Source organism: Schistocerca gregaria, chromosome X (assembly GCF_023897955.1).
Source record: "Schistocerca gregaria isolate iqSchGreg1 chromosome X, iqSchGreg1.2, whole genome shotgun sequence".
Taxonomy (NCBI): domain Eukaryota; kingdom Metazoa; phylum Arthropoda; class Insecta; order Orthoptera; family Acrididae; genus Schistocerca; species Schistocerca gregaria.
Genome location: NC_064931.1, coordinates 220500098 through 220522312, shown reverse-complemented (window position 1 = coordinate 220522312; position 22215 = coordinate 220500098). Strand labels below are relative to the sequence as shown.

Below are 22215 nucleotides of genomic sequence, written 5' to 3'. Positions count from 1 at the left end.
TTATCATGGATTGAGTGGTATTCCTTATCACATCGTGAGCCGTGCACATTTATCCCATTTATTGTTTGTCATCTTCTATTACGGTACTTCTTTACAGATCAGACAAGCTTCCGAAGCCCACGTTCCGTGAAGAGTTGCGGACGTCCAGCCATTTAGTGCCTAGTGATAGTTTCACTGTCTTCTACTTCTTTCCGTAGATGCTCACGACAGCAGCACGTGAAGATTCTACCAGCTTCACCGTATTCAAAATGCTCGTTCACAGTCTCTGCTTAATAATGATATGCCCTTTGTAAAAGTCGCTTGTCTCAATGGATTTCCCCATTTGCAGCCAATATCTTCGCTAGGGTGCTCCCCCGTCCGTTTCTGCTCCACTTTCGTTACTGCGTCCACAAGACGGCATCCAACGTCGCGGTGGACAGTGGTCGTAATGTTTTGCCTGATCAGTATACAGGGTGTTACAAAAAAGTGCGGCCAAACTTTCAAGAAACATTCCTCACACACAAAGAAAGAAAATATATTATGTGGACATGTGTCCGGAAACGCTTACTTTCCATGTTAGAGCTCATTTTCTTACTTCTCTTCAAATCACATTAATCATGGAGCAGAACGTACCAGCGTGAGATCAAACACTTTGTTACAGGAAATGTTCAAAATGTCCTCCGTTAGCGAGGATACATGCATCCACCCTCCGTCGCATGGAATCCCTGATGCGCTGATGCAGCCCTGGAGAATGGCGTATTGTATCACAGCTGTCCACAATACGAGCACAAAGAGTCTCTACATTTGGTACCGGGGTTGCGTAGACAAGAGCTTTCAAATGCCCCCATAAATGAAAGTCAAGAGGGTTGAGGTCAGGAGAGCGTGGAGGCCATGGAATTGGTCCGCCTCTACCAATCCATCGGTCACCGAATCTGTTGCTGAGAAGCGTACGAACACTTCGACTCAAATGCTCCATTTGCATGAACCACATGTTGTGTCGTACTTGTAAAATCACATGTTCTAGCAGCACAGGTAGAGTATCCCGTATGAAATCATGATAACGTGCTCCATTGAACGTAGGGACCCAATCAAAACATCACCAACAATGCCTGCCCAAACGTTCACAGAAAATCTGTGTTGATGACGTGATTGCACAATTGCGTGCGGATTCTCGTCAGCCAACACATGTTGATTGTGAAAATTTACAATTTGATCAGGTTGGAATGAAGCCTAATCCTTAAAGAGAACATTTGCACTGAAATGAGGATTGACAAATTGTTGGATGAACCATTTGCAGAAGTGTACCCGTGGAGGCCAATCAGCTGCTGATAATGCCTGCACACCCTGTACTTGGTACGGAAACAACTGCTTCTCCCGTAGCACTCTCCATACAGTGACGTGGTCAACGTTACCTTGTACAGCAGCAAGTTCTCTGACGCTGACATTAGAGTTATCGTCAACTGCACGAAGAATTGCGTCGTCCATTGCAGGTGGCCTCGTCGTTCTAGGTCTTCCCCAGTCGCGAGTCATAGGCTGGAATGTTGCGTGCTCCCTAAGACGCCGATCAATTTGCTTCGAACGTCTTCCTGTCGGGACACCTTCGTTCTAGAAATCTGTCTCGATACAAACGTAAAGCGCCACGGCTATTGCCCCGTGCTAATCCATACATCAAATGGGCTTCTGCCAACTCCGCATTTGTAAACAAACATTGCACTGACTGCAAAACCACGTTCGTGATGAACACCAACCTGTTGATGCTACGTACTGATGTGCTTGATGCTAGTACTGTAGAGCAATGAGTCGCATGTCAACACAAGCACCGAAGTCAACATTACCTTCCTTGAATTGGGCCAACTGGCGGTGAATCGAGGAAGTACAGTACATACTGACAAAACTAAAATGAGCTCTAACATGGAAATTAAGCGTTTCCGGACGAAACTAAAATGAGCTCTAACATGGAAATTAAGCGTTTCTGGGCACATGTCCACATAACATCTTTTCTTTATTTATGTGTGAGGAATGTTTTCTGTAAGTTTAGACGTACCTTTTTGTAACACAGAGTATATTATACGTGAATTTTACATTTCGTGCACATTTTTTGTAAAAGAGTCTTGATTTTCTGTCAGCGCACGAATGTCGCAATGTTTTCCTTAAAGGTTAGATGCCAACTAATTGAAATCAAACAATATAATACATTTCGATTTTGTTTTATTGATACATCGAAATCCCACAAAGTAACAGGGTCATATGCGAGGAAGGGCGGGTAAGAATTAAGCGAGAAATGTATCTTATTTTTGTGGTGTCCCGAAGACGAGTGCGCGGTTCTGTACGTGGAGAATAGCGCGTGTCACAAGTGGGAGATGTAGTCTTGGGGCTGTGGCTGCGGCTGCGGCGGCGACTGCTGGCGGCGGCGGATGGTCCAGGCGAAGAGGCAGCAGGTCTCGTCGGCGCCGAAGGCCTCCGCTTCGCGCAGCGTGCGCGGCAGCTGGCGGTGCAGCGTCTCGGGGAGCAGCAGGCAGAGGGCGGCGCCGGCGGCGCACAGCAGGCTGAGCAGCGCGCCGCGCCACGGCGGGCCCAGCCCCACCACGTGCGCGCTCGCCGCGCCCGCTGCGTAGCCGCACACGTGCACCGCCGACACACCCTGGCCGCGCACCTGCAACACTTTCCATTAGTTTACTCATCTACAGTGGTAAGGGGCCATCTGTAATACACTGGAATTGCTACACCAAGATGATGACGTGCTACAGACGCGAAATTTAACCGACAGGAAGACGATGCTGTGATATGCAATTGATTAGCTTCTCAGAGCATTCATGCAAGGTTGGCGCCGGTGGCGACACGTACAACGTGCTGACACGAGGAAAGTTTCCAACCTATTTCTCATATACAAACAGCAGTTGACCAACGTTACATGCCCTTACGCAAGACACCTTTTTTTCTTTTGTTTCACCCATACATGTTTCAACACTTTTGTGCTATCGTCAGTGGGTTCTATTTTTATTTTTAACTGCAAATTTGTTGTTAACATAACATTTGTGTCGTTTACAACATTATGTAAAAGATGCATTTGTAACTTAATTGGCGAAAAGTGGGTGTTATCATAAGTAACATACCTTACATGGTGTTATTGTCCATTTATTTTGGTAGCTGTTCTGCTACACAATATACAACTTGTCATCTGCAAACAGCAAAACGTAATTTATTTTCTGTTTGTTATGCATTTACGAACGGAAATAAGACTATCACGTTTTCTTTCTGTAACTTACAGTTTTGAAGTTGTACGTTTTCCTGTGTTGTTAGCGAAGTAAATAGGCTTATTTCTGTGTTCGCGTGGCAATGCACTTTTTCCGATTACTCAAAACATAAGCGGAGTTTTCGCTGCCATTACGTGTTGTTGTGGCTGTGTGGCGTTCTTTTGTTTCGTAGCGTGTTCTGTTGGGTGAGGCACGCGAGTTTGAATTGTATTTGGTGTTAGTGGTGTGTGGTTTGTGTGGGTTTGCGTGGGTGTGACGAGCACTGGGGCAGAGGGAGAGAGAGAGAGAGAGAGAGAGAGAGAGAGAGAGAGAGAGAGAGATAGACTGAAAGAACGAAAGAAAGAAAGAGATGATTTTTTTTTTTGGTGTGTGTGTGTGTGTGTGTGTGTGTGTGTGTGTGTGTTACTTGTATAGTTCTTGAGCACTTTCTTTCCTTGCGCTATCGATTTTTGTATATGGTAGTTTTCTTCTATAGTTTGGTATAGGCTGCTGCTAGTTTTTACGATGTGAAGGTCAGTTTCAATGTTCGTGATGCCTTGTTCAATGAGGAGAAATGCGTATCGTTTCCGACTTTGATAAAGGTCGGATTGTAGCCTATCGCGATTGCAGTTTATCGTATCGCGACATTGCTGCTCGCGTTGGTCCAGATCCAATGAGTGTTAGCAGAATATGGAATCGGTGGGTTCAGGAGGGTGATACGGAACTCAGTGCTGCATCCCAACGGCCTCGAATCACTAGCAGTAGAGATGAGAGGCATCTTATCCGCATGGCTGTAACGGATCGTGCAGCCACGTCTCGATCCCTGAGTCAACAGATGGGGTCGTTTGCAAGACAACAACCATCTGCGCGAACAGTTCGACGACGTTTGCAGCAGCACGGACTATCAGCTCGGAGACCATGGCTGCGGTTACCCTTGAGGCTGCATCACAGACAGAAGCGCCTGCGATGGTGTACCCAACGATAAACCTGACTGCACGAATGGCAAAACGTCATTTTTTTGGATGGATCCAGGTTGTGTTTACAGCATCGTGATGGTCGCATCCGTGTTTGGCGACATCGCGGTGAACGCACATTGGAAGCGTGTATTCGTCATCGCCATACTGGCGTATCACCCGGCGTGATTGTATGGGGCGCCATTGGTTACACGTCTCCGTCAACTCTTGTATGCAATGACGGCACTTTGAACAGTGGTTCTACCCTTCATTCGATCCCGGCGAAACCCTACATTTCAGCAGGATAATGCACGACCGCATGTTGCAGGTCCTGTACGGGCCTTTCTGGATACAGCAAATGTTCGACTGCTGCCCTGGCCAGCACATTCTCCAGATCTCTCACCAATTGAAAACGTCTGGTCAATGGTGCCCGAGCAACTGGCTCGTCAGAATACGCCAGTCACTACTCTAGATGAACTGTGGTATCGTGTTGAAGCTGTATGGGCAACTATACCTGTACACGCTATCCAAGCTCTGTTTGACTCAATGCCCAGGCGTGTCAAGGCCGTTATTACGGCCAGAGGTGGTTGTTCTGGGTATTGATTTCTCAGGATCTATGCACCCAAATTGCGTGAAAATGTAATCACATGACGTTTCTAGTATAATATATTTGTCCAATGAATACCGGTTTATCATCTGAATCCTTCTTGGTGTAGCAATTTTAATAGGCAGTAGTGTAGTTCCTCGAGAGAAGGTAAACTTCCGCTTGTAAGCAAACTTTATTGTCGATTACCGATTTCTGTAATCACGTTTGCCATAGCGTAATTTTCACTCTGCAGCGGCAGATTAAAACTGCCGGACCGAGATTCGAACTCGTGACCTTTGCCTTATACAGACATAAAATTAAGTATACTATAGAAGGTGCATTTTAAATGCAAAACCGTCTTTCGACATACCTCGATAAAAGGCTATTGCGTGTCTCCTATGCCAGCTGCGTAAATACTCTTTCTAAACCGTTGTCAGGTGTGTGAGAGATGAGATGTACGGCGCATCGGAAACTCGAGGTTTAAACTATAGTATACACAGCAATTCGCTAAATGCTCGTGTCCCATGCCACACACTACTGTGCACTTCATTGCAGCCAGGGCACCGCTAGACTGGTACTGGCCGGATAATTGACAATCAGATGTACTCATGTACTTCTGACTTAAAATAACTATTTTACAGTAATTGAAAATGGGAGCTTAGGAGTCTTTTATCATCACGTAAAAGAAATAATTTTAAGTAAGAACATGAATGCACTAGCAACACCTGTAGCGACCAACTGTCAATTTTCTGGCCACCAGCTGCCAGTCTAGTGGTGCAGCAGCTGCAGTGAAGTACAAAGTGTGGTACGGTTCACGAGCACTTGGCGAATTATTCTCTATATTGCGGTTTTAACCTTACGTTTCCGATGCATAGTTCATCTCGTACTTCATAGGCCTGGCAATGTTTTAGAGAAAGAGTACTTGTGCAGCTGGCATAGGGCACAAGCAATAAGCTTTATCCAGGCATGTTGTAACACAGTTTTGCTATCAAACTATATGTGCATAAATTCACATTCCCCCACCCTTACCTACCTTGGCCTCACCACTCACCGTCACCTCACCTCCATCCCTCATTTCCGCTCTATCCAATCAAAGGCCACAACCACCACCGACTCCACAACCTCCACTCTGGCCGGACATGGGGGTTGAACCCCTCCACCATTCACCACACCTATAAATCCTTAATCCGTCCCATCCATCCTCTGTTATGGCAGACCCACCTGGATTTCTGCCCCCCCCCCTCCCCCCCCAATTCTATAAGTCCCTCCAGATCCTCGAGTGCCATGCCTTCCGTATACGCCTCCTGTCCCCCACGCAAATCCTCATCGACCTGATCCCTTTCCCACCTCTGATCCTTTTCCTCGAGCATATCTGCATACTCTACACCTCCCGCCTCCTTGATCCCCCTCCTCTCCTCCAATCCCCACCCTCTGCTCCGCCTTCACTGTTGTGTCCCCCTACCCTTCATCTCTACACCCTACGTCTTCTATCCAAGGTGGCTTCAGTCAACTCCCCCTCGCAGATGATGCCCTCTCTCCCTCCATTTATCCCTTCTATCAACTCTGATCCTCACCTCGCCCTCCTTTCCTCTATCCTTTCCCCGGGCTCCCGCCCCCCCCCCCCCATCCTTCCATCCTGTTTTCCCACCTATCCTCTCTCTGCCTCCCTTCACTCCCCTGTGTCCTTCCTGCTCTCCCTCCACTGCTTTTCCCCCTCCTAGCGTTCGCCCAGTCCCTCTCCTTTTTCTATGTCCCCTCCGTCCGTCGGCTCCATCTTTTCTTTTCCACTCCTCCCCCCTTTTCTCCCACATAGGTCCAGGTCCTCCCCCCCCCATCCATCTGCTGCAGTGTCACCTGTATTGTGCTGTTATAAGTGAGTGTGCAGTGTTGCGAACAGATTCCATACTGTCGCTAGTTGTGTTTTTTTATCTCGTGCAAACAGAAACCAGACTGCCACGGTGTTTTTTAATTGCGCCTGTCTACATCTTGTGTGTCTTCATCCACATCATCACCGCAGTGTTTTTATATTTTAAATTTCCGAACTTACCGCCATTTTACAGTTTTTTACAATGTCACCATTTTATCGCCTGTTTTTCTTGTTTATTTCTATTCCCGTTATGTTTTTTAACTTTTCTGTAGGCTGTACAGCAGCATATTACACTGCTGCCAGACCGCCAACCCTCTGGGGAGGGGGAATTGAAATCCAATAAAGAAAAAAATATTCTCATTGTATGAATGCATTCACAGATCCGAAGACGATGCTTATCGAAACCGGTACTCGACGATAAAGGTCGTTTACAGGCGATCTTCGATAAGAACTTCTCCTTCTCTCAATCAAAAAGCTCCCGTCTGACGGCGTTGCTGCAGCGCATATACAACGTAGTGCGACTCCGATGCGGGTATATAAGGACCGACATGTAGGCAAGGGATTAGCGTGGCATTCATGTTTCTCCGACGTGCGTGCGGTAAACGCGCAAACGTGAACTTAGCGACGTAATTACTAAATGCGTTGAAACAGGATCAACGTGCAGTTATTCTTTTCTTGGCTGCCAACAACACTAGTAGACATCCAGCGGAGAATGGAAAATGTGTATAGTGTAGCAAGTCTGTGGAAAACCTCGGTTGTGAAATGGTGCAACAAGTTTCGTGCATATCACAAATGTCGTTACGCAGAAGTAAAACCAATTCAAGTGGGAGACACTCGAGCACCCACCCTATTTTCCTGATGCCTCCCCGTGAGATTTCGCGCATTTGGTCCCTCAAAAAAGGACTTGAAGCGTCTAGGATTCCTGTCGGACAAGGATGTGTCTTCAACCTGGTGAATCGCTGGTATGATTGCCTCAATGCTCACGGCGATCTTGCCCGCCTGACATCGATTCTCGACTGTACGGCCCCACGAACAGAAACTTTTTGATCGCTCTTTGTAGTTTTAACATTATTGGTGAGGTGGGGGATGCACAATTCCAAATTAACTTTATTTGCAAATAAAAGAAAAAAGTCTTGTTCCGAATATTCGTGAAATCATTATCGATTATTCTGAATAACATGCATCGATTACGGAAAGATTTAATTTTTCCGTAAAAGCATTATTTTCTTAATGTTATGAAATGTTTCCTAATTTTCAACCACTGTTCTCACATTGTTAAAAATAAGAGAAATAATAAGTACACTTATATTAGCTTAATCTTCGTTGTGATGTATAATTTGCTCATTCTGAATAACATGCATCGATTACGGAAAGATTTAATTTTTCCGTAAAAGCATTATTTTCTTAATGCTATGAAATGTTTCCTAATTTTCATCCACTGTTCTCACATTGTTAAAAATAAGAGAAATAATAAGTACACATATATTAGCTTAATCTTCGTTGTGATGTATAATTTGCTCATATATTTGGAGCACATGATATTCATTCAATGTCTTGTTCATTACTGAAACACTTGTCACGCGTTGGAACTATGTGTTGTAAGCACAAAACATTTACCGTACTGATGTTTAGCTTTTCTATCTTTAAATCCAAGACAAATCATGTAATAGATTGTTCTTTTTAAGAGTCTGATGCCGGCCGGTGTGGCCGTGCGGTTCTAGGCACTTCAGTATGGAACCGAGCAACCGCTACGATCGCAGGTTCGAATCCTGCCTCGGGCATGGATGTGTGTGATGTCCTTAGGTTAGTTAGGTTTACGTAGTTCTACGTTTTAGGGGACTGATAACCTCAGACGTTAAGTCCCATAGTGCTCAGAGCCATTTGAACCATTTTTTTAAGAGTCTGATGGGTATAAAGTTAATACATGAGTTTGAAAAATTTGTGAAAATCCTGTATGAAAGTTTCTTCCAGCGCAGAAAATTCCCACGCCACAACTTTTCTGAGCTGTAATGGTTGAAAATTACTTACTCACCAACTGAGTTATACGTAACCAAGTACTACAGCACATATAACACTATTTATTTTGTAATTTCATCTTAGCATTTTTGTGCAAACAGAGAGACTCTAGTACTATGATGGTGTTTTATAAACCTCAGCAACGGAAACCGCTCCTAAATTCCTCCAAAAACGAAGCTAAACTGACGTTGATTACAATAATGCCAGGTACAGATTGTAGAAGTAATGTATAGAAGTGTTCGAGTACAAATTATGCGCCATGTGATGACAACTTTGAGACTTACAATCGACTAGTGTGTTTGAAACCCGAGCACAGTGAAGAATGGTTAAATCGTCTCGCCTTTTCCGCTTACTGAAACTGTCGGGATAATAGCGGTGAAATTCTTCATTTCTGTTCACGTGGTACAATGGCTGCTTTACTTTGATTCAAAAGTTGGCCACATATTGAAGAACCTGATAACTGAATCGAAATACGTCAACTCTGGAATAGAAGCTGCAGTCTTGGAAGTAATCCTGAGCGAGTGAAAGCATTAAAATGACACGAACAAAAAGGAAAAGCGTGAAAGGTGGCATTAAACTGCACGTGCACATCCTCTGGGTATACTGTTTTGCGATCTCCACCTGAGAAACTCCAGTAACGCTAAAAACGCGTAATAACCACGATACACTCACCATACTCTTTAGATTTGAAAACGACTCTTCTTTGGCCAAGTGTTAGCGTCAAGTGAATACAAGACTCACTATAAATTACATAATATGTTTTGTCCGAAGCTTCATTGTCAAATGAAGAGTGGGAAATGGGCAATCGGGGTATCAAATTCACCAGTTCGGGGTCTAGTTTTCCAAGGAAGCGTTTATTTATTGGGGAGTAATTAGAGCGATTAAGAAAAAAATAATCAGTGACTCGAGGAAAATTCTCGTCTGCATTTTCATAGCCAAACGAACGTATTTAACTGCTTGAAAGTAATCAGGTTAATTAAGAAAAGCTCAACTGGTGTGATTCCTTAGAATCAAGTACTATATTCAGGACATTTCAAAAACAGAAGTCTTAATGTCAATAAGAGATCAACCAAACTCAGCAAAGGGAAGAATATTTACCCATTTCTTAAAGTTCTTGCACTTTGATCTTAATTCAGTTCCTGATTTGTTACACAATGACTATATTTAGGCTACCAGAATATTAATATGAGAATTATTCAAGTGTAACTGCTAGAATTGTACTACTCTAAGCAATTTGCACGAAATATGACTCTGATAGAAACGTTAATTTCACTTTCAGTACATCTCCTGACGACTTACGGAATGACAGTGTGTCCCTGCCACCTAAATTTTGCAAGGTTTTGTGGGAGTTGGCAATCAGTGCTGAGTGAAGGCATACGTAAAGATCCTCACTGTTCTAGGTGGTAACTCTTTCTAGCTTCACGTTCCGCCTACCGCAATTATTAAAATAACATACATCTCATTCGACTGAAAAAGTCCTTAAGCGTACTGTCTGGAAGGAATCACTGTGGTGGTAAGAAGCGCCTACTTCTGAAACGGGTGGGGATTAGGGTGGAAAAGAACCGTACCTCAGGCCCGAAAACACAAACACTACGAGGCAATTATTGTGGCCATTCACGGTGTTCTGTAACCCTGAAAGAATGTGGATATTAAGAAAAGAAACAGAGAGCTGTGCAGCACCAAAACAATTTTGCGAAGCCATCTATGTTAGCAAACTAATCATGATTTTCAAATTTATTCTTTTTCAATAATGACACAAAAACTAAAGTTTGGTTGGAGGAGTTTCATTTTCTGTGAGATTTAACCCGTCTTCACGCCAGATAGCAGCAGGAGACATCATATTTAAATGGGATTCCGAATAACGGTCGAGCCCGGTGTTCTTCACTTGACTTTGCTTGAGGTAAAGCACGTCTTTCGATGCTTGTTAAAATTTGGCTCAGGCGAGAATCGATCACGAGACTTTCAAATAATGGGCACCAACTAGTCCACTATACCCCCAAAAACACAAAAATCATGTTGAGAAACACAGACTTGTCGGAGATTGACTTATATTGAAATTAGTAGAGAGTTCGAGCCCGCTATTTCCTTTGTTTTTTAAACCACATTTCATCTGCTAAAAGTATCGCACTAATGGAAACACAAATATAGTTTACTTGTTTTCTAACCGACCCTTAATAGCTAAATATTCCAGGAAAAATTCCGCGCCAGCCAGAGTGGCGGAGCAGTTCTAGACTCTACAGTCTGGAACCGCGCGACCGCTACGGTCGCAGGTTCGAATCCTGCCTCGGGCATGGACGTGTGTGATGTCCTTAGGCTTAAGTAGTTCTAAGTTCTAGGGGACTGATGACCTCAGAAATTATGTCCCATAGTGCTCAGAGCCATTTGAACCATTTTTTGAACAATTCCACATTAGAGCTGCTACTGTTTGTCCCGATCAAAACAATTGCTGATCGAGAGTTTTCTCTCGATGCAGCAGAAGACTGCCACAAGTCACCGGTCTCCTGAAGCCAGGCAGCATCCTCCCAAGTGATCCCGTCCAGTGAAGTAACAATAGAGGTACGATCATTGATAATGCAGCATATGATGCTAGGAATATTGAACTACGAAATCGATTACTGTCGACAAATTTTAACTAAAAACTTAACGTTGGCGCACAAGTCCCGTGCATGTTGTCACGGCGGTTGCTCTGAGTGTGTTTATTGTCATTTTTTATTTGTCGTCCTAGTATTTTACTTGTTGTGATATATTGCATGTTTCACCCTTGTTGGTTGTGAAGTGTGTTTTTTAAGCATTAGAAAACTGCGCCAAATGGAGAATGTATACAATTCGTTACATTTTGTTCGCTTTGGATATTGATTAGAGAAGTGGGTGGTGGCGTTTCGGCGGTGGATATAACATTTGCACTGTTTCAATGAGCATCGTTTTGATGTCAATTATTTGTCACAGTCAATGGGCAAGTTTCATGAGTCAAGGAAAAACGGGAAGTAAGGTGCATAGGGTTTAATGTACCGTCGACAATGAGGTTATTGGAGATTGGGCAGGAAGGATGGGGGAAGTAAACTGTCTGTGTTATTTCAAAGGAACCATCTCAGAATTTACCCTAAGCAAGTTCCTAAAATCCTGGTAAATCTAAAGCCGAGTGACCAGACGTGCCTTCAAACACCGGGGTCCACCATCAATGCTGTAGGAGTACTCAAATGGCTCTGAGCACTAGGGGACTTAACATCTGAGGTCATCAGTCCCCTAGAACTACTTAAACCTAACTAACCTAAGGCCATCACACACTTCCATGCCACAGGCAGGATTCGAACCTGCGACCGTAGCGGTCGCGCGGTTCCAGACTGAAGCGCCTAGAACCGCTCGGTCACACTGGCCGGCTGTATGAGTACTGTGTGCTCTCATTCAAATCAGGCATTTTTGTTTGAATTTTATCAGTTGCCTCAACGAGCATCGAACATCCTCACTGGTGAGAAGACGTGGTGCCCTTATGTTAACTGCTATGAAAAATACTATTGGTTGAGCCGTAATAAAAATATTTTACCAAACTGCTTTAATCCACAACGATAATGTTGTACATCTCGTGGCACAAAGAAAGTGTAGTGTACTACAAACTGCTGCCTGAGGTAAGTCTAGTGCAATTGGTGTTTGTTGTCAACAACTGAGACACCTTGCTATTACTTTTTTCCCCCTGATCAAGAAGAATGCAAAAAGTGTTGCTACTGCACGACAACGCCCGCCAGCACTCTCTCACTCTTCTGATCTTGCACGCTCAAATGTTTACCTATTACGGTTCTTTTCAAACAATCATCAAGAAAATGCGCTTCTACAGGTGAGAAATCGAAAACCTATTTGAGCGTAGTCGCAGTGATATAAATATTATGGGAAACTATATTTCTGATGATTAATTTACGTCTTACGTTTATTTGGTTTGTTCAGTAAAATGTCGAACAAATGTTACAACGTATTCACTCTACCAATACAAATGGTTCATGATAATTTGAAGAAAAAGATTGTTTGATTAAAACAAAGTAATCCTAACACGAACATACCCAAGTTGTCACACTTTTTATCTCGAAACGATCTGTTTCTATCTGCAGTCCACATCCGTACAGAAGTAAGTGTTACAGACCTACAAAAACAAATGTGTGTGAGCGACCAAACTGCTGAGGTCATCGGTGCCTAGACTTCTACTTAAAATAACTTATGCTAAGAGCAACACACACACCCATGCCCGAGGCAGGACTCCAACCTCCGGCGGGAGGGGCCGCGCAGTCCGTGACATGGCGCCTCAAACCGCATGGCTACTCCGCACGGCAGAGAACTACCACAAGTCTGAAAATGTAGCAGCAAGGACAGACAGATAACGTAATCCAGTTAACAAATTACTCAGTGGCACAAAGTCAATACATTTGTGTATTCACAATAAATAAAACTTCTCAGCAGAAACAGAAAAGCAGACGTTAAAAAGTGAGCAATTCTGCAAAATTTTCACCTTTAGATTTACAGGGTACCGATTCAAGTTGGATAGAAAATGTTCGAAGGAGAAGTTTTCTTACGATTTAATTACTGATTATTCATCTGCCTGATTGCAGCTCTCTCCCAAAAGAAGCAGAAACCTTTTCGTCATGTGAGACTTGAACTGACAGCTAACGCATTTTTCTCTTCGAAAGGCGAACACTTTCCTGCTGAGCTACAGGTCAGCTGTAACAAATATCACTCCCTCTTTAATGGTGGCTAAGACGAATAAGTCAAAATGTCATAGTTTGTTTGGATTCGCCAACTTTATCATTTCTTAACTGAGAATTATTCAGAATGTCTAATTGAACTGACAAGAATGTATCTATTCAATATAGTAGGATAATTTTCAGCCACTCCAGGAAGTAAATTGACGGTTCCAGTGTTGTCAAACGTATTTTGGAATGTGGCTAAATTCCTCCTTAGTACCAGGAAGCATAGTGGTGGCACAGCAGAGCCGTTTACTTCAGTGTGTCCTACTTGGCGTCTTGAAGCAGGCAGCGGAATAAAGACTTTTATCATAAATTTATTATGCTAAGCTGTGTAATTCATTTGTATTAGTATCGTGCATACTTTGTAATGTTTTTCTGTCATTTTATTGAAAGAAAACATTTGAACATGTGAGATAAATGAATCGTCAAGTGATATAGTCTCCCATATTATTTAAATCAATCTGGCAACGCTCCGGTAGGTTTCCCACTTCACGGCCCATAGAAACCTATTAATTTTGTGTTGAAGATGTCGTCAAGCCAAGTTTGAAGCGCATTTTCTCAATGGTCGTTCGAAAAGGACCCTAATAGGTAAATATTTGAGCGTGCAACACAGAAGAATAAGAGAGCGGCGGTAGCCGTCGTCGTGCAGTAGCAACGTTTTATGCATACTTATTGATTTAAAAAAAAAATATTGTAACAGCAAGGTGTCTCAGATGTTGACAACAAAAGCCAGTTGCAGTAGACTTAACCTAAGGGAGTGGTTCGTAGTACACAACACTTTCTTTGTGCCATGAGGTGCATAACATTATCGTTGTGGATTCACGCAGGTTGTTAAGATGTTTTTGTTAGGGCTCAACCAACAACTTCTTTTAGTGCAGTTAAGGGCACAATGTCTTCCACCAGTAAAGATATCTGATACAATTTCCATCATTTAATTACAAACACATGCTTTCTAGAGGCGTCTGCCACAATTTGAAAATGACCTCTAATACAGAACAGAACACTTAAATCATTCTCAGTGATTCCTGTTTTATTTGAACGTTCGTGAAAGTGTTGTAGATGCTTAATAGACACTTATTCGTCACGTGTTTCTACAGAATTCAGCATGAAATAGATTTGACTGAAGTTTCCAAAGAACGCTGATTCCAATTTTAAAAATCATAATTCTCAGTTTCTTTATGGAAACTTGTCAGAAAGTCACATGGTAATCTGCACCACACAACTATTTATACCGACCAAATCTATTCTGTAGAGGATCCAATCAGAAATATCTGAAGCCCATTAGAGTGCTTAAACGTATTTAGTTAGGTAAATGAGTGATTTTTGTTGTTTTTTTCTTATGCCAATTTGATGAGTGATTTTTGTTGTTTTTTTCTTATGCCAATTTGACTCAATATTATAATCATTGAAATAAAGTCACGTACCCTCTCAACCCGTGAAGTTTCGTTTCGTCTCCTTCCGTTCCGGGTGATCCACTTTTTTGTGATGCACTAGTTCTCCATGATGAAAAATTCATTTTACGAGTCCGACTGTTCTGCAGATAAGCTGCGCTGCTTACAGATACAAGTTTTGGAAGCACAGAAACAGTGACAAATCGGTTGGTGGTTCGCGGTGGATGGAGGTGTGTAGTTCTACGTTAAAATGAATTCGTTGAACACACGCCTCTATCTGTCCGCTGTCCAATCTCAAATCCATCGAGCTCCCTCGCTGCAAATGTCGTCAACACTATTAAGGTTGGTATTCAAGGCAGAAGAAAAATCTCCAAATGTCTTAACATCACGTATTCTTCAGATGGCTGAGCTGATCAGCAAAGACTGTCTTCCTGCACATTTACTCTACAACTACAGGCCGGTGTGTAACATTTAGCATGCTATTGTTCATTCAATATTTTACTCTGTTCTCTACATCATAGCATAACGTTTCTCATATCAGAAATTAGTCATAAAACATTACTCCGTCTCGTGATATAGAATCCAATAGGCAGGGAGACGGCAGGGCCGTGAAAATGTTTTAAGTGGATGCTCTGTTGTAGTATAACATGATTTACAGGACATCAGATTCCTTGCTTATTTCCAGTAACGCCTATCGGCTGAGGATCACACGGCGACCATTGGGCCTTTCTTGCTTATTAGCCTATTTTTTTGTTATTGAACTGTTCAATGATGGAAACAAATCAGATCAGTAACATGAAAAGAAACTGACTTTCAATAATTGACATACCCAACAACAAATGCATTATGTGATCAGAAGTATCCGGACACCTGGCTGAAAATAACTTAAATGTTCGTGGCGACCTCCATCGGTAATGCTGGAATTAACCATCCTTAGGCTTGATAACAGCTTCCGCTCTCGCAGGCATACGTTCAATCAGTCGCTGGAAAATTTCTTGGGAAATGGTTGCCCATTCTTCACGGAGTGCTGCACTGAGGAGAGGTATCGATGTCGAGCGTTGGGGCCTGCAACGAAGTCGGCGGTCCAAAATATCCTAAAAGTGTTCTACAGGATTCAGGTCAGGACTCTATGCAAGCCAGTCCATTACAGGGATGTTACTGCCAAGTAACCATTCCGCCACAGGCTGTGCATTATGAACAGATGCTCTATGGTGTTGAAAGATGCAATTGTCATCCCCGAATTGCTCTTCAACAGTGGGAAGCAAGAATGTGCTTAAAACATCAATGTAGGTCTGTGCTGTGATAGTGTCACGCAAAACAAGGGGTGCAAGCCCCCTCCATGAAAAACACGACCACACTATACACCAGACCTTCCAAATTTTACTGTTGGCACTAAACACGCTGGCATTCGCCGTACCCACACACTGCCATCGGATCGCCACATTGTGTACTGTGATTCGTCACTCCACACAGCGCTTTTCCACTGTTCAATCGTCCAATGTTTACGCTCCTTACACCAAGCGAGGCATTGCAACGACTGTTTTGCGAACGTTACGCGTATGGGTCTCCGCAGCGAACGCCTGGCTCACGCACCCACGCTGACAGTTCTTCATCGGTGACGAAAGATGGAATTTGCACGATAATTCCATAACCGGACATCGACTGAAAGGCGACAGATGGCCTTTACAGATGAATCAACTTTTGTTCCCCATTGGACAGACGGCCGTTGGCGCGTACGGCGTGGAACGTCTGAAAGCAAACACTTTGCAACAATCGTCGGAAGGGTCGAGGCCGGAGTAGGGAGCGTTATGGTCTGGGGAATATTCTCGTGGCATTACCTGAGTGATCTCGGCATTCTGGAAGGCATAGTGGATCAACACAAGTATGCATCTGTCCTTGGGGACCATATTCAGGCTTCTGACAAGTGGTCACATTAATGCGACTGAACAGGGTAGAATGAGATGGAAAATCTATCTTGGTTCAATAGCAACACTGTACAGAAGTGAGACGAGCTACATAACGAGAGTCAGATGAAGCTGAAACCGTGATGAGAAACACGCTAAAGTTTGCGAAACGCAGCTACACGACTAATACAGCCGAACAGATAATTAATTTCATCTATAGACATCTGTCATCTAAAACGAACAATGAATCTGCGTAACTATTCTCAAAATCAAATAAGCTGATCAGCTGAATAAAGATTTCTTACGAGACAGAATGACATGGTATCAACAAACATTATGTATGTCGCTTTGAATGTGGAGTCATTAGAGGTAAAATTAGTGCCTTCCTTCCAGCAAAGAAGTACAGAAGGGCAGTTTCAATTTATTGTACTATCTCATTGAAAGTATCCCAGCATACTTATGTAAAGCGGAATTGACTACTACACGTCAAGGAGTCAGTAGAGAAGCAATGACAAATGAATGGCTCGGCCAGGAGAGCCCACTGAATTAGTCACTGGATGTCACATGAGCAACAAATCCATGACAGAAATTTCGATACCTCTAAAGCTTTCGAAGTCGAATGTTGGTGATGTGACTGTGACGTGGAGACACAACGAAACCATTGACCATTGCGGAGAGTGGTCCAGTTAACACAATAAGTGTGTAAGAAATTACAATGAATGGCATGCAATGATCGAGCAGCTCCTTATAAGCTACATCTTTCTCTTGTCCGTGCGACGCTTGAGGTGGTGTAAAGAGCGACTCCACTGGATCGACTGCAAAAGAATGATTTCGAATGATGGATCATGCTATGCACCGTGAAAAACCGGTGTAGGGGTTTGGTGAATTTTTCCAGAACCTTGCCTGCAATCATGTGTAGTGCCAATAGTGTAATGGTTTGCGGTAAATAACGCTCTTAAAATGGACTGGTTTGCTCACAGACCCGACCTAAACCCAACGCAGTACCTTTGGAAGGAGCCAGAAAGTCGAATTTGCTCGAGAAGAGGAAGAATGGACTGCTATTCCTCCACAGACATTCAGGCATCTCACTGAATATATCTCCAGCAGGATTCAAGCCGTCATAAAGGCAAAGGCTTGACAACCCTCTGTTAGTAATGTCCACTAACAGCTGTACGGAAATTTTTGATCAGGGAGTGTATGTCGTGCGGCTTTTCTCAAAGCCGTCAAGTACATTTCTGTGGCCTGTATTTGCAGTTTTAGTTTTACAAAGTGTAGGTTGAGCTATCTCTCACAAATACTGTTCATAATGAATTACGAGTGCGTGCTGAAATGTAATACCTCCGATTTTTTAATGTGAAAACTCCTAAAGATTTTTTTAAAAAAACAAATGTTATTCACTTTAGACATCTTTATGTCTATATATTTCTAGCCCTATGCCGCTAGAGGTTTCCGCATGGTAGCGCGTAACATGGCAGCGTGAAACGTAACTTATGTGGGTGCGTGAGAAACACTTTTCTGTAATCGAGTTTAGAATTCCAAAAGTTCGTCCTCACCTGGAGCAAGTTCTCTTTCAGTACGACAATGCCAGACCACCCACGAGTGCTGCGACATCTGTAACAATCCGGCTCGTTGGGCTCGCCGCCATAGATCATCCTCCATACAGTTCTGACTTGGTCCCATCCGATTTTCATCTGTTTCCAAAATTTAACACCTTCGACCACTTCACTTTGATAGTGGTCAAGCGGTGCAATCAGAGGTGCGGTTGTGACTCTGTCAAGAAGTCAAGCATTCTACAGTGAAGTGAGCGACAAACTGGTCGCTAGAAGGTGGAAACATCTTCGTCGCAAGAATAACTATTTTGAGAAACAAATATGTAGTCATGAAGAACAAAGATGTAGAAATGATAATTAAATCAAGTCCCTACGCTGCCGACAAGCGTTGATATACATCAACGGGGACAGTTGTAAATGTGTGCCCCGAACGGGACTCGAACCCTGGATCTCCTGCTTACATGGCAGACGCTCTATCCGTCTGAGCCACCGAGGGCACAGAAGATAGTGCGACCCACATTCCCAACTTAATGTCCACACACTACATTCGTAGCGCACCTGCCCATTACACTCATTTCATCTCACCGAGTCCCGTAAGAGTTCGGGCAATACGCGTGCATCCGCACGGAAGAAGGTCAATGGACGGTTGGCCATCATCTATATGAAGATGGTATCTGTTCTATCGGAGGCACTACATTTAATCACGCCCACGTATATGGGGGCCCAAATGTAAATGACCATGTGATGGACAGCAACAGAACTTGTTCTCTCGTTACAAGACTCACCTATAGCAAAAACTTCCAGCTTCGATAAACACAGAGCCTATACATTTTTATACTACAGCAATCTTAAGCTCTAATAGATTTATGGATTAATTGCAACGAATGATACGTTTCTAAGGATACGAATCTCTTTCAGGTATGCTACTTCCCAAACAGAGAAACGAGGATCGCGGTCGGTGGAGGTGTGTTGATCAATGGGGAAGTGAAGTTTGTTGATAGCATCCCTCCGTCTAATCGCTGTCCACTCCGCAATCACTCGACTTACATAGCCACACGGGTCGTCCGCACCAACACCGTCTGACAACAGCGGAAATTAAAGATTTATTCAGGATGCTAAAGTACACGAAAGCAGCGGTGTTCAAAGACATACATTTACAAACCTGTCAACCGTCCATACAGCATAGTTGAGTGTTGGGACTGAGTAACGTGTGATCCAAATCGCTGTAATAACAACGTAGCGCGCTGTACATTCTGCAACTATCGCTTTTGATGTGACAAGTGTCGCTGTTGTGATAATTTGTATGTATACTCTAAATATTTTCACATAAATATTTTCTTTATAATCACATCATTGTTTCGAAGAAAGTTCGAGACTTTCGTTACAAATTCAGCTCTGCCGCCTTAGAAGAGTGTGTATTGTCTATGTGAAAAGTTTGTATCCGGTATACCTGCTCTAAAAGCAGTCCATTCTAGTATCCATCGAGTTACTTTGGCACATGTGCCACCGACATCAATAATGAATCGTATATAAAAATATCTGAAATGCTTTACACTAGACCTACAGTTATGTTTCGTATGCCTGAGCCAATACAAAAACTGACGGCCATGGATTATATGAAATTGCATGATTTGTCACATCTGACTGTATCCTTTTCTGCTCCTTTTTCTTATTTATTTCACTGAAACGGAGGAAAGTATTTTAGATTAGTACTGCTAATATGATTGTGATTTCTAATTAATTTAAAAAAAGTCCCTACAAGTATTCTAAGGAGCATATGAGCAGTACCTGTGGCACTAGCTCAAAGTATTTTATTGAGAGTGGTGCAGTGTGACACAGTACGAGATGGAGGACTTTATCTTGGTTTAGTAGCAAATTTGTACGAAAACAAGACGTGCTATATAACAGATATCAGCCAAGACAGGAGCAATGGTCAGGAGCACACTGTCGTTTGATAAAAGAAGTGTATTGAAAAGTGCCTTAGAACCAATTACTTGTGCTGAAAGCAAACAGTTTACAATGGTCCTGTAAGAAAATGGTGAATATCTGTAGTTTTATTATGTCTTACGGTCAATGAATTACTTAGTTGATTGAAAAGTTCACAGGAAAGAAGGCGGTATCATATCAAATAGCTTTAATTGTACTGATTTATCACTGAGACACCATGAGATACGAGAGTAGTGTCTTTTGTATTAAAAGGAGCCATGAGACATGTTACCATTCTGTACATGCAGTGTGGCTTCCGTAAGAGACGTAAGATGCATCCTAATGGTTAGGCCGATATCTGCAGTCTGTTTCGCATTGTAGAGATAGAATCGCCCCAAACGACGTTCATCACGCGTTACACGGGAGTACGAATGACAACTTCAGAAAAACGTTTGCAATGCGTGTTTTAGCTATGGCGTCTCTTTAGTGCGTGTGCAGTAGTGCATGTCATCGTATGGGGGTGGGTGGCTCTACATGTTTGAGTAGACTGAGTTGTGGGGGTTTGGCAGTCCTAGGTGTAGCACGGGAATTCTGTGCATTCGGTAGTAGTAGGGTAAGAGGTCAGCTAGTGGCAGACTTCAGTAAACACAAAACATACACAAACAACGAAGACTCAGAAAATCAGGGGACATAATAGAGAAAATAAAGAACATCAACCCCCCCCCCCAAAAAAAAAAAACTGGTAACTTTTGACATTACATCCGCGTACCCACAGAAGAAACTACAAACATTATGGAACAATAGCTAAAACACAAGAAATTCCCATACATACAAACAAAGGAAATCTCATCCATTCTTAGACTAATCGCAGAACATAACTATTTCACTTTCAACAACTACTTCTATTTGCAACAAGAGGGGATATCCATGGAGTACCCCCATCAATAAAACATTACCTAACATATTATGGATCATGTAGAGAACTCAGTATTCAACAAAAAGAAGGGTACAAAATAATTTACTGGTAGCGATATGTGGATGACACAAGCTGCCCTATAGATGAAACATAAAATGGGATAGAAGAACACAGTAACATCAACACAGTATACCCACAAATCCACTTCAAGGCGGAAATTGAAAAAAAAAACAAGAAAATAAATTTCTTGGCTCTTACAATTACAAGAAACGACCACCAATATGAACTTTCTGTCTACAGAACATCCACATCCACAAGTGCTGTTATCCATAGCTCGTCCAACCACCCGACAATGCATAAGTATGCCAGTTTCACACACAAGCTCCGCAGGATAAACAGAACACCTCGTAAACCAGAAAATTACACACGTGAACTAAATACACTCCTGCAAATTGAAATAAGAACACCGTGAATCCATTGTCCCAGGAAGGGGAAACTTTATTGACACATTCCTGGGGTCAGATACATGACATGATCACACTGACAGAACCACAGGCACATAGACACAGGCAACAGAGCATGCACAATGTCGGCACTAGTACAGTGTATATCCACCTTTCGCAGCAATGCAGGCTGCTATTCTCCCATGGAGACGATCGTAGAGATGCTGGATGTAGTCCTGTGGAACGGCTTGCCATGCCATTTCCACCTGGCGCCTCAGTTGGACCAGCGTTCGTGCTGGACGTGCAGACCGCGTGACACGACGCTTCATCCAGTCCCAAACATGCTCAATGGGGGACAGATCCGGAGATCTTGCTGGCCAGGGTAGTTGACTTACACCTTCTAGAGCACGTTGGGTGGCACGGGATACATGCGGACATGCATTGTCCTGTTGGAACAGCAAGTTCCCTTGCCGGTCTAGGAATGGTAGAACGATGGGTTCGATGACGGTTTGGATGTACCGTTCACTATTCAGTGTCCCCTCGAAGATCACCAGAGGTGTACGGCCAGTGTAGGAGATCGCTCCCCACACCATGATGCCGGGTGTTGGCCCTGTGTGCCTCGGTCGTATGCAGTCCTGATTGTGGCGCTCACCTGCACGGCGCCAAACACGCATACGACCATCATTGGCACCAAGGCAGAAGCGACTCTCATCGCTGAAGACGA

At 43.3% G+C, this 22215-nt stretch overlaps 1 protein-coding gene across 1 annotated transcript in view; it reads right to left on the bottom strand.

Annotated features, from left to right (window-relative positions):
- Positions 1-2170: 2170 nt before the first annotated feature.
- LOC126299472 (organic cation transporter protein-like) overlaps positions 2171-22215 on the bottom strand; it is a 382823-nt gene continuing 362778 nt past the window's right edge. The window contains exon 8 of the mRNA XM_049991395.1: positions 2171-2632. Coding sequence (XP_049847352.1) covers positions 2327-2632 — 306 coding nt within the window. The 3' untranslated portion in view covers positions 2171-2326. The remainder of the gene's footprint in view (positions 2633-22215) is intronic.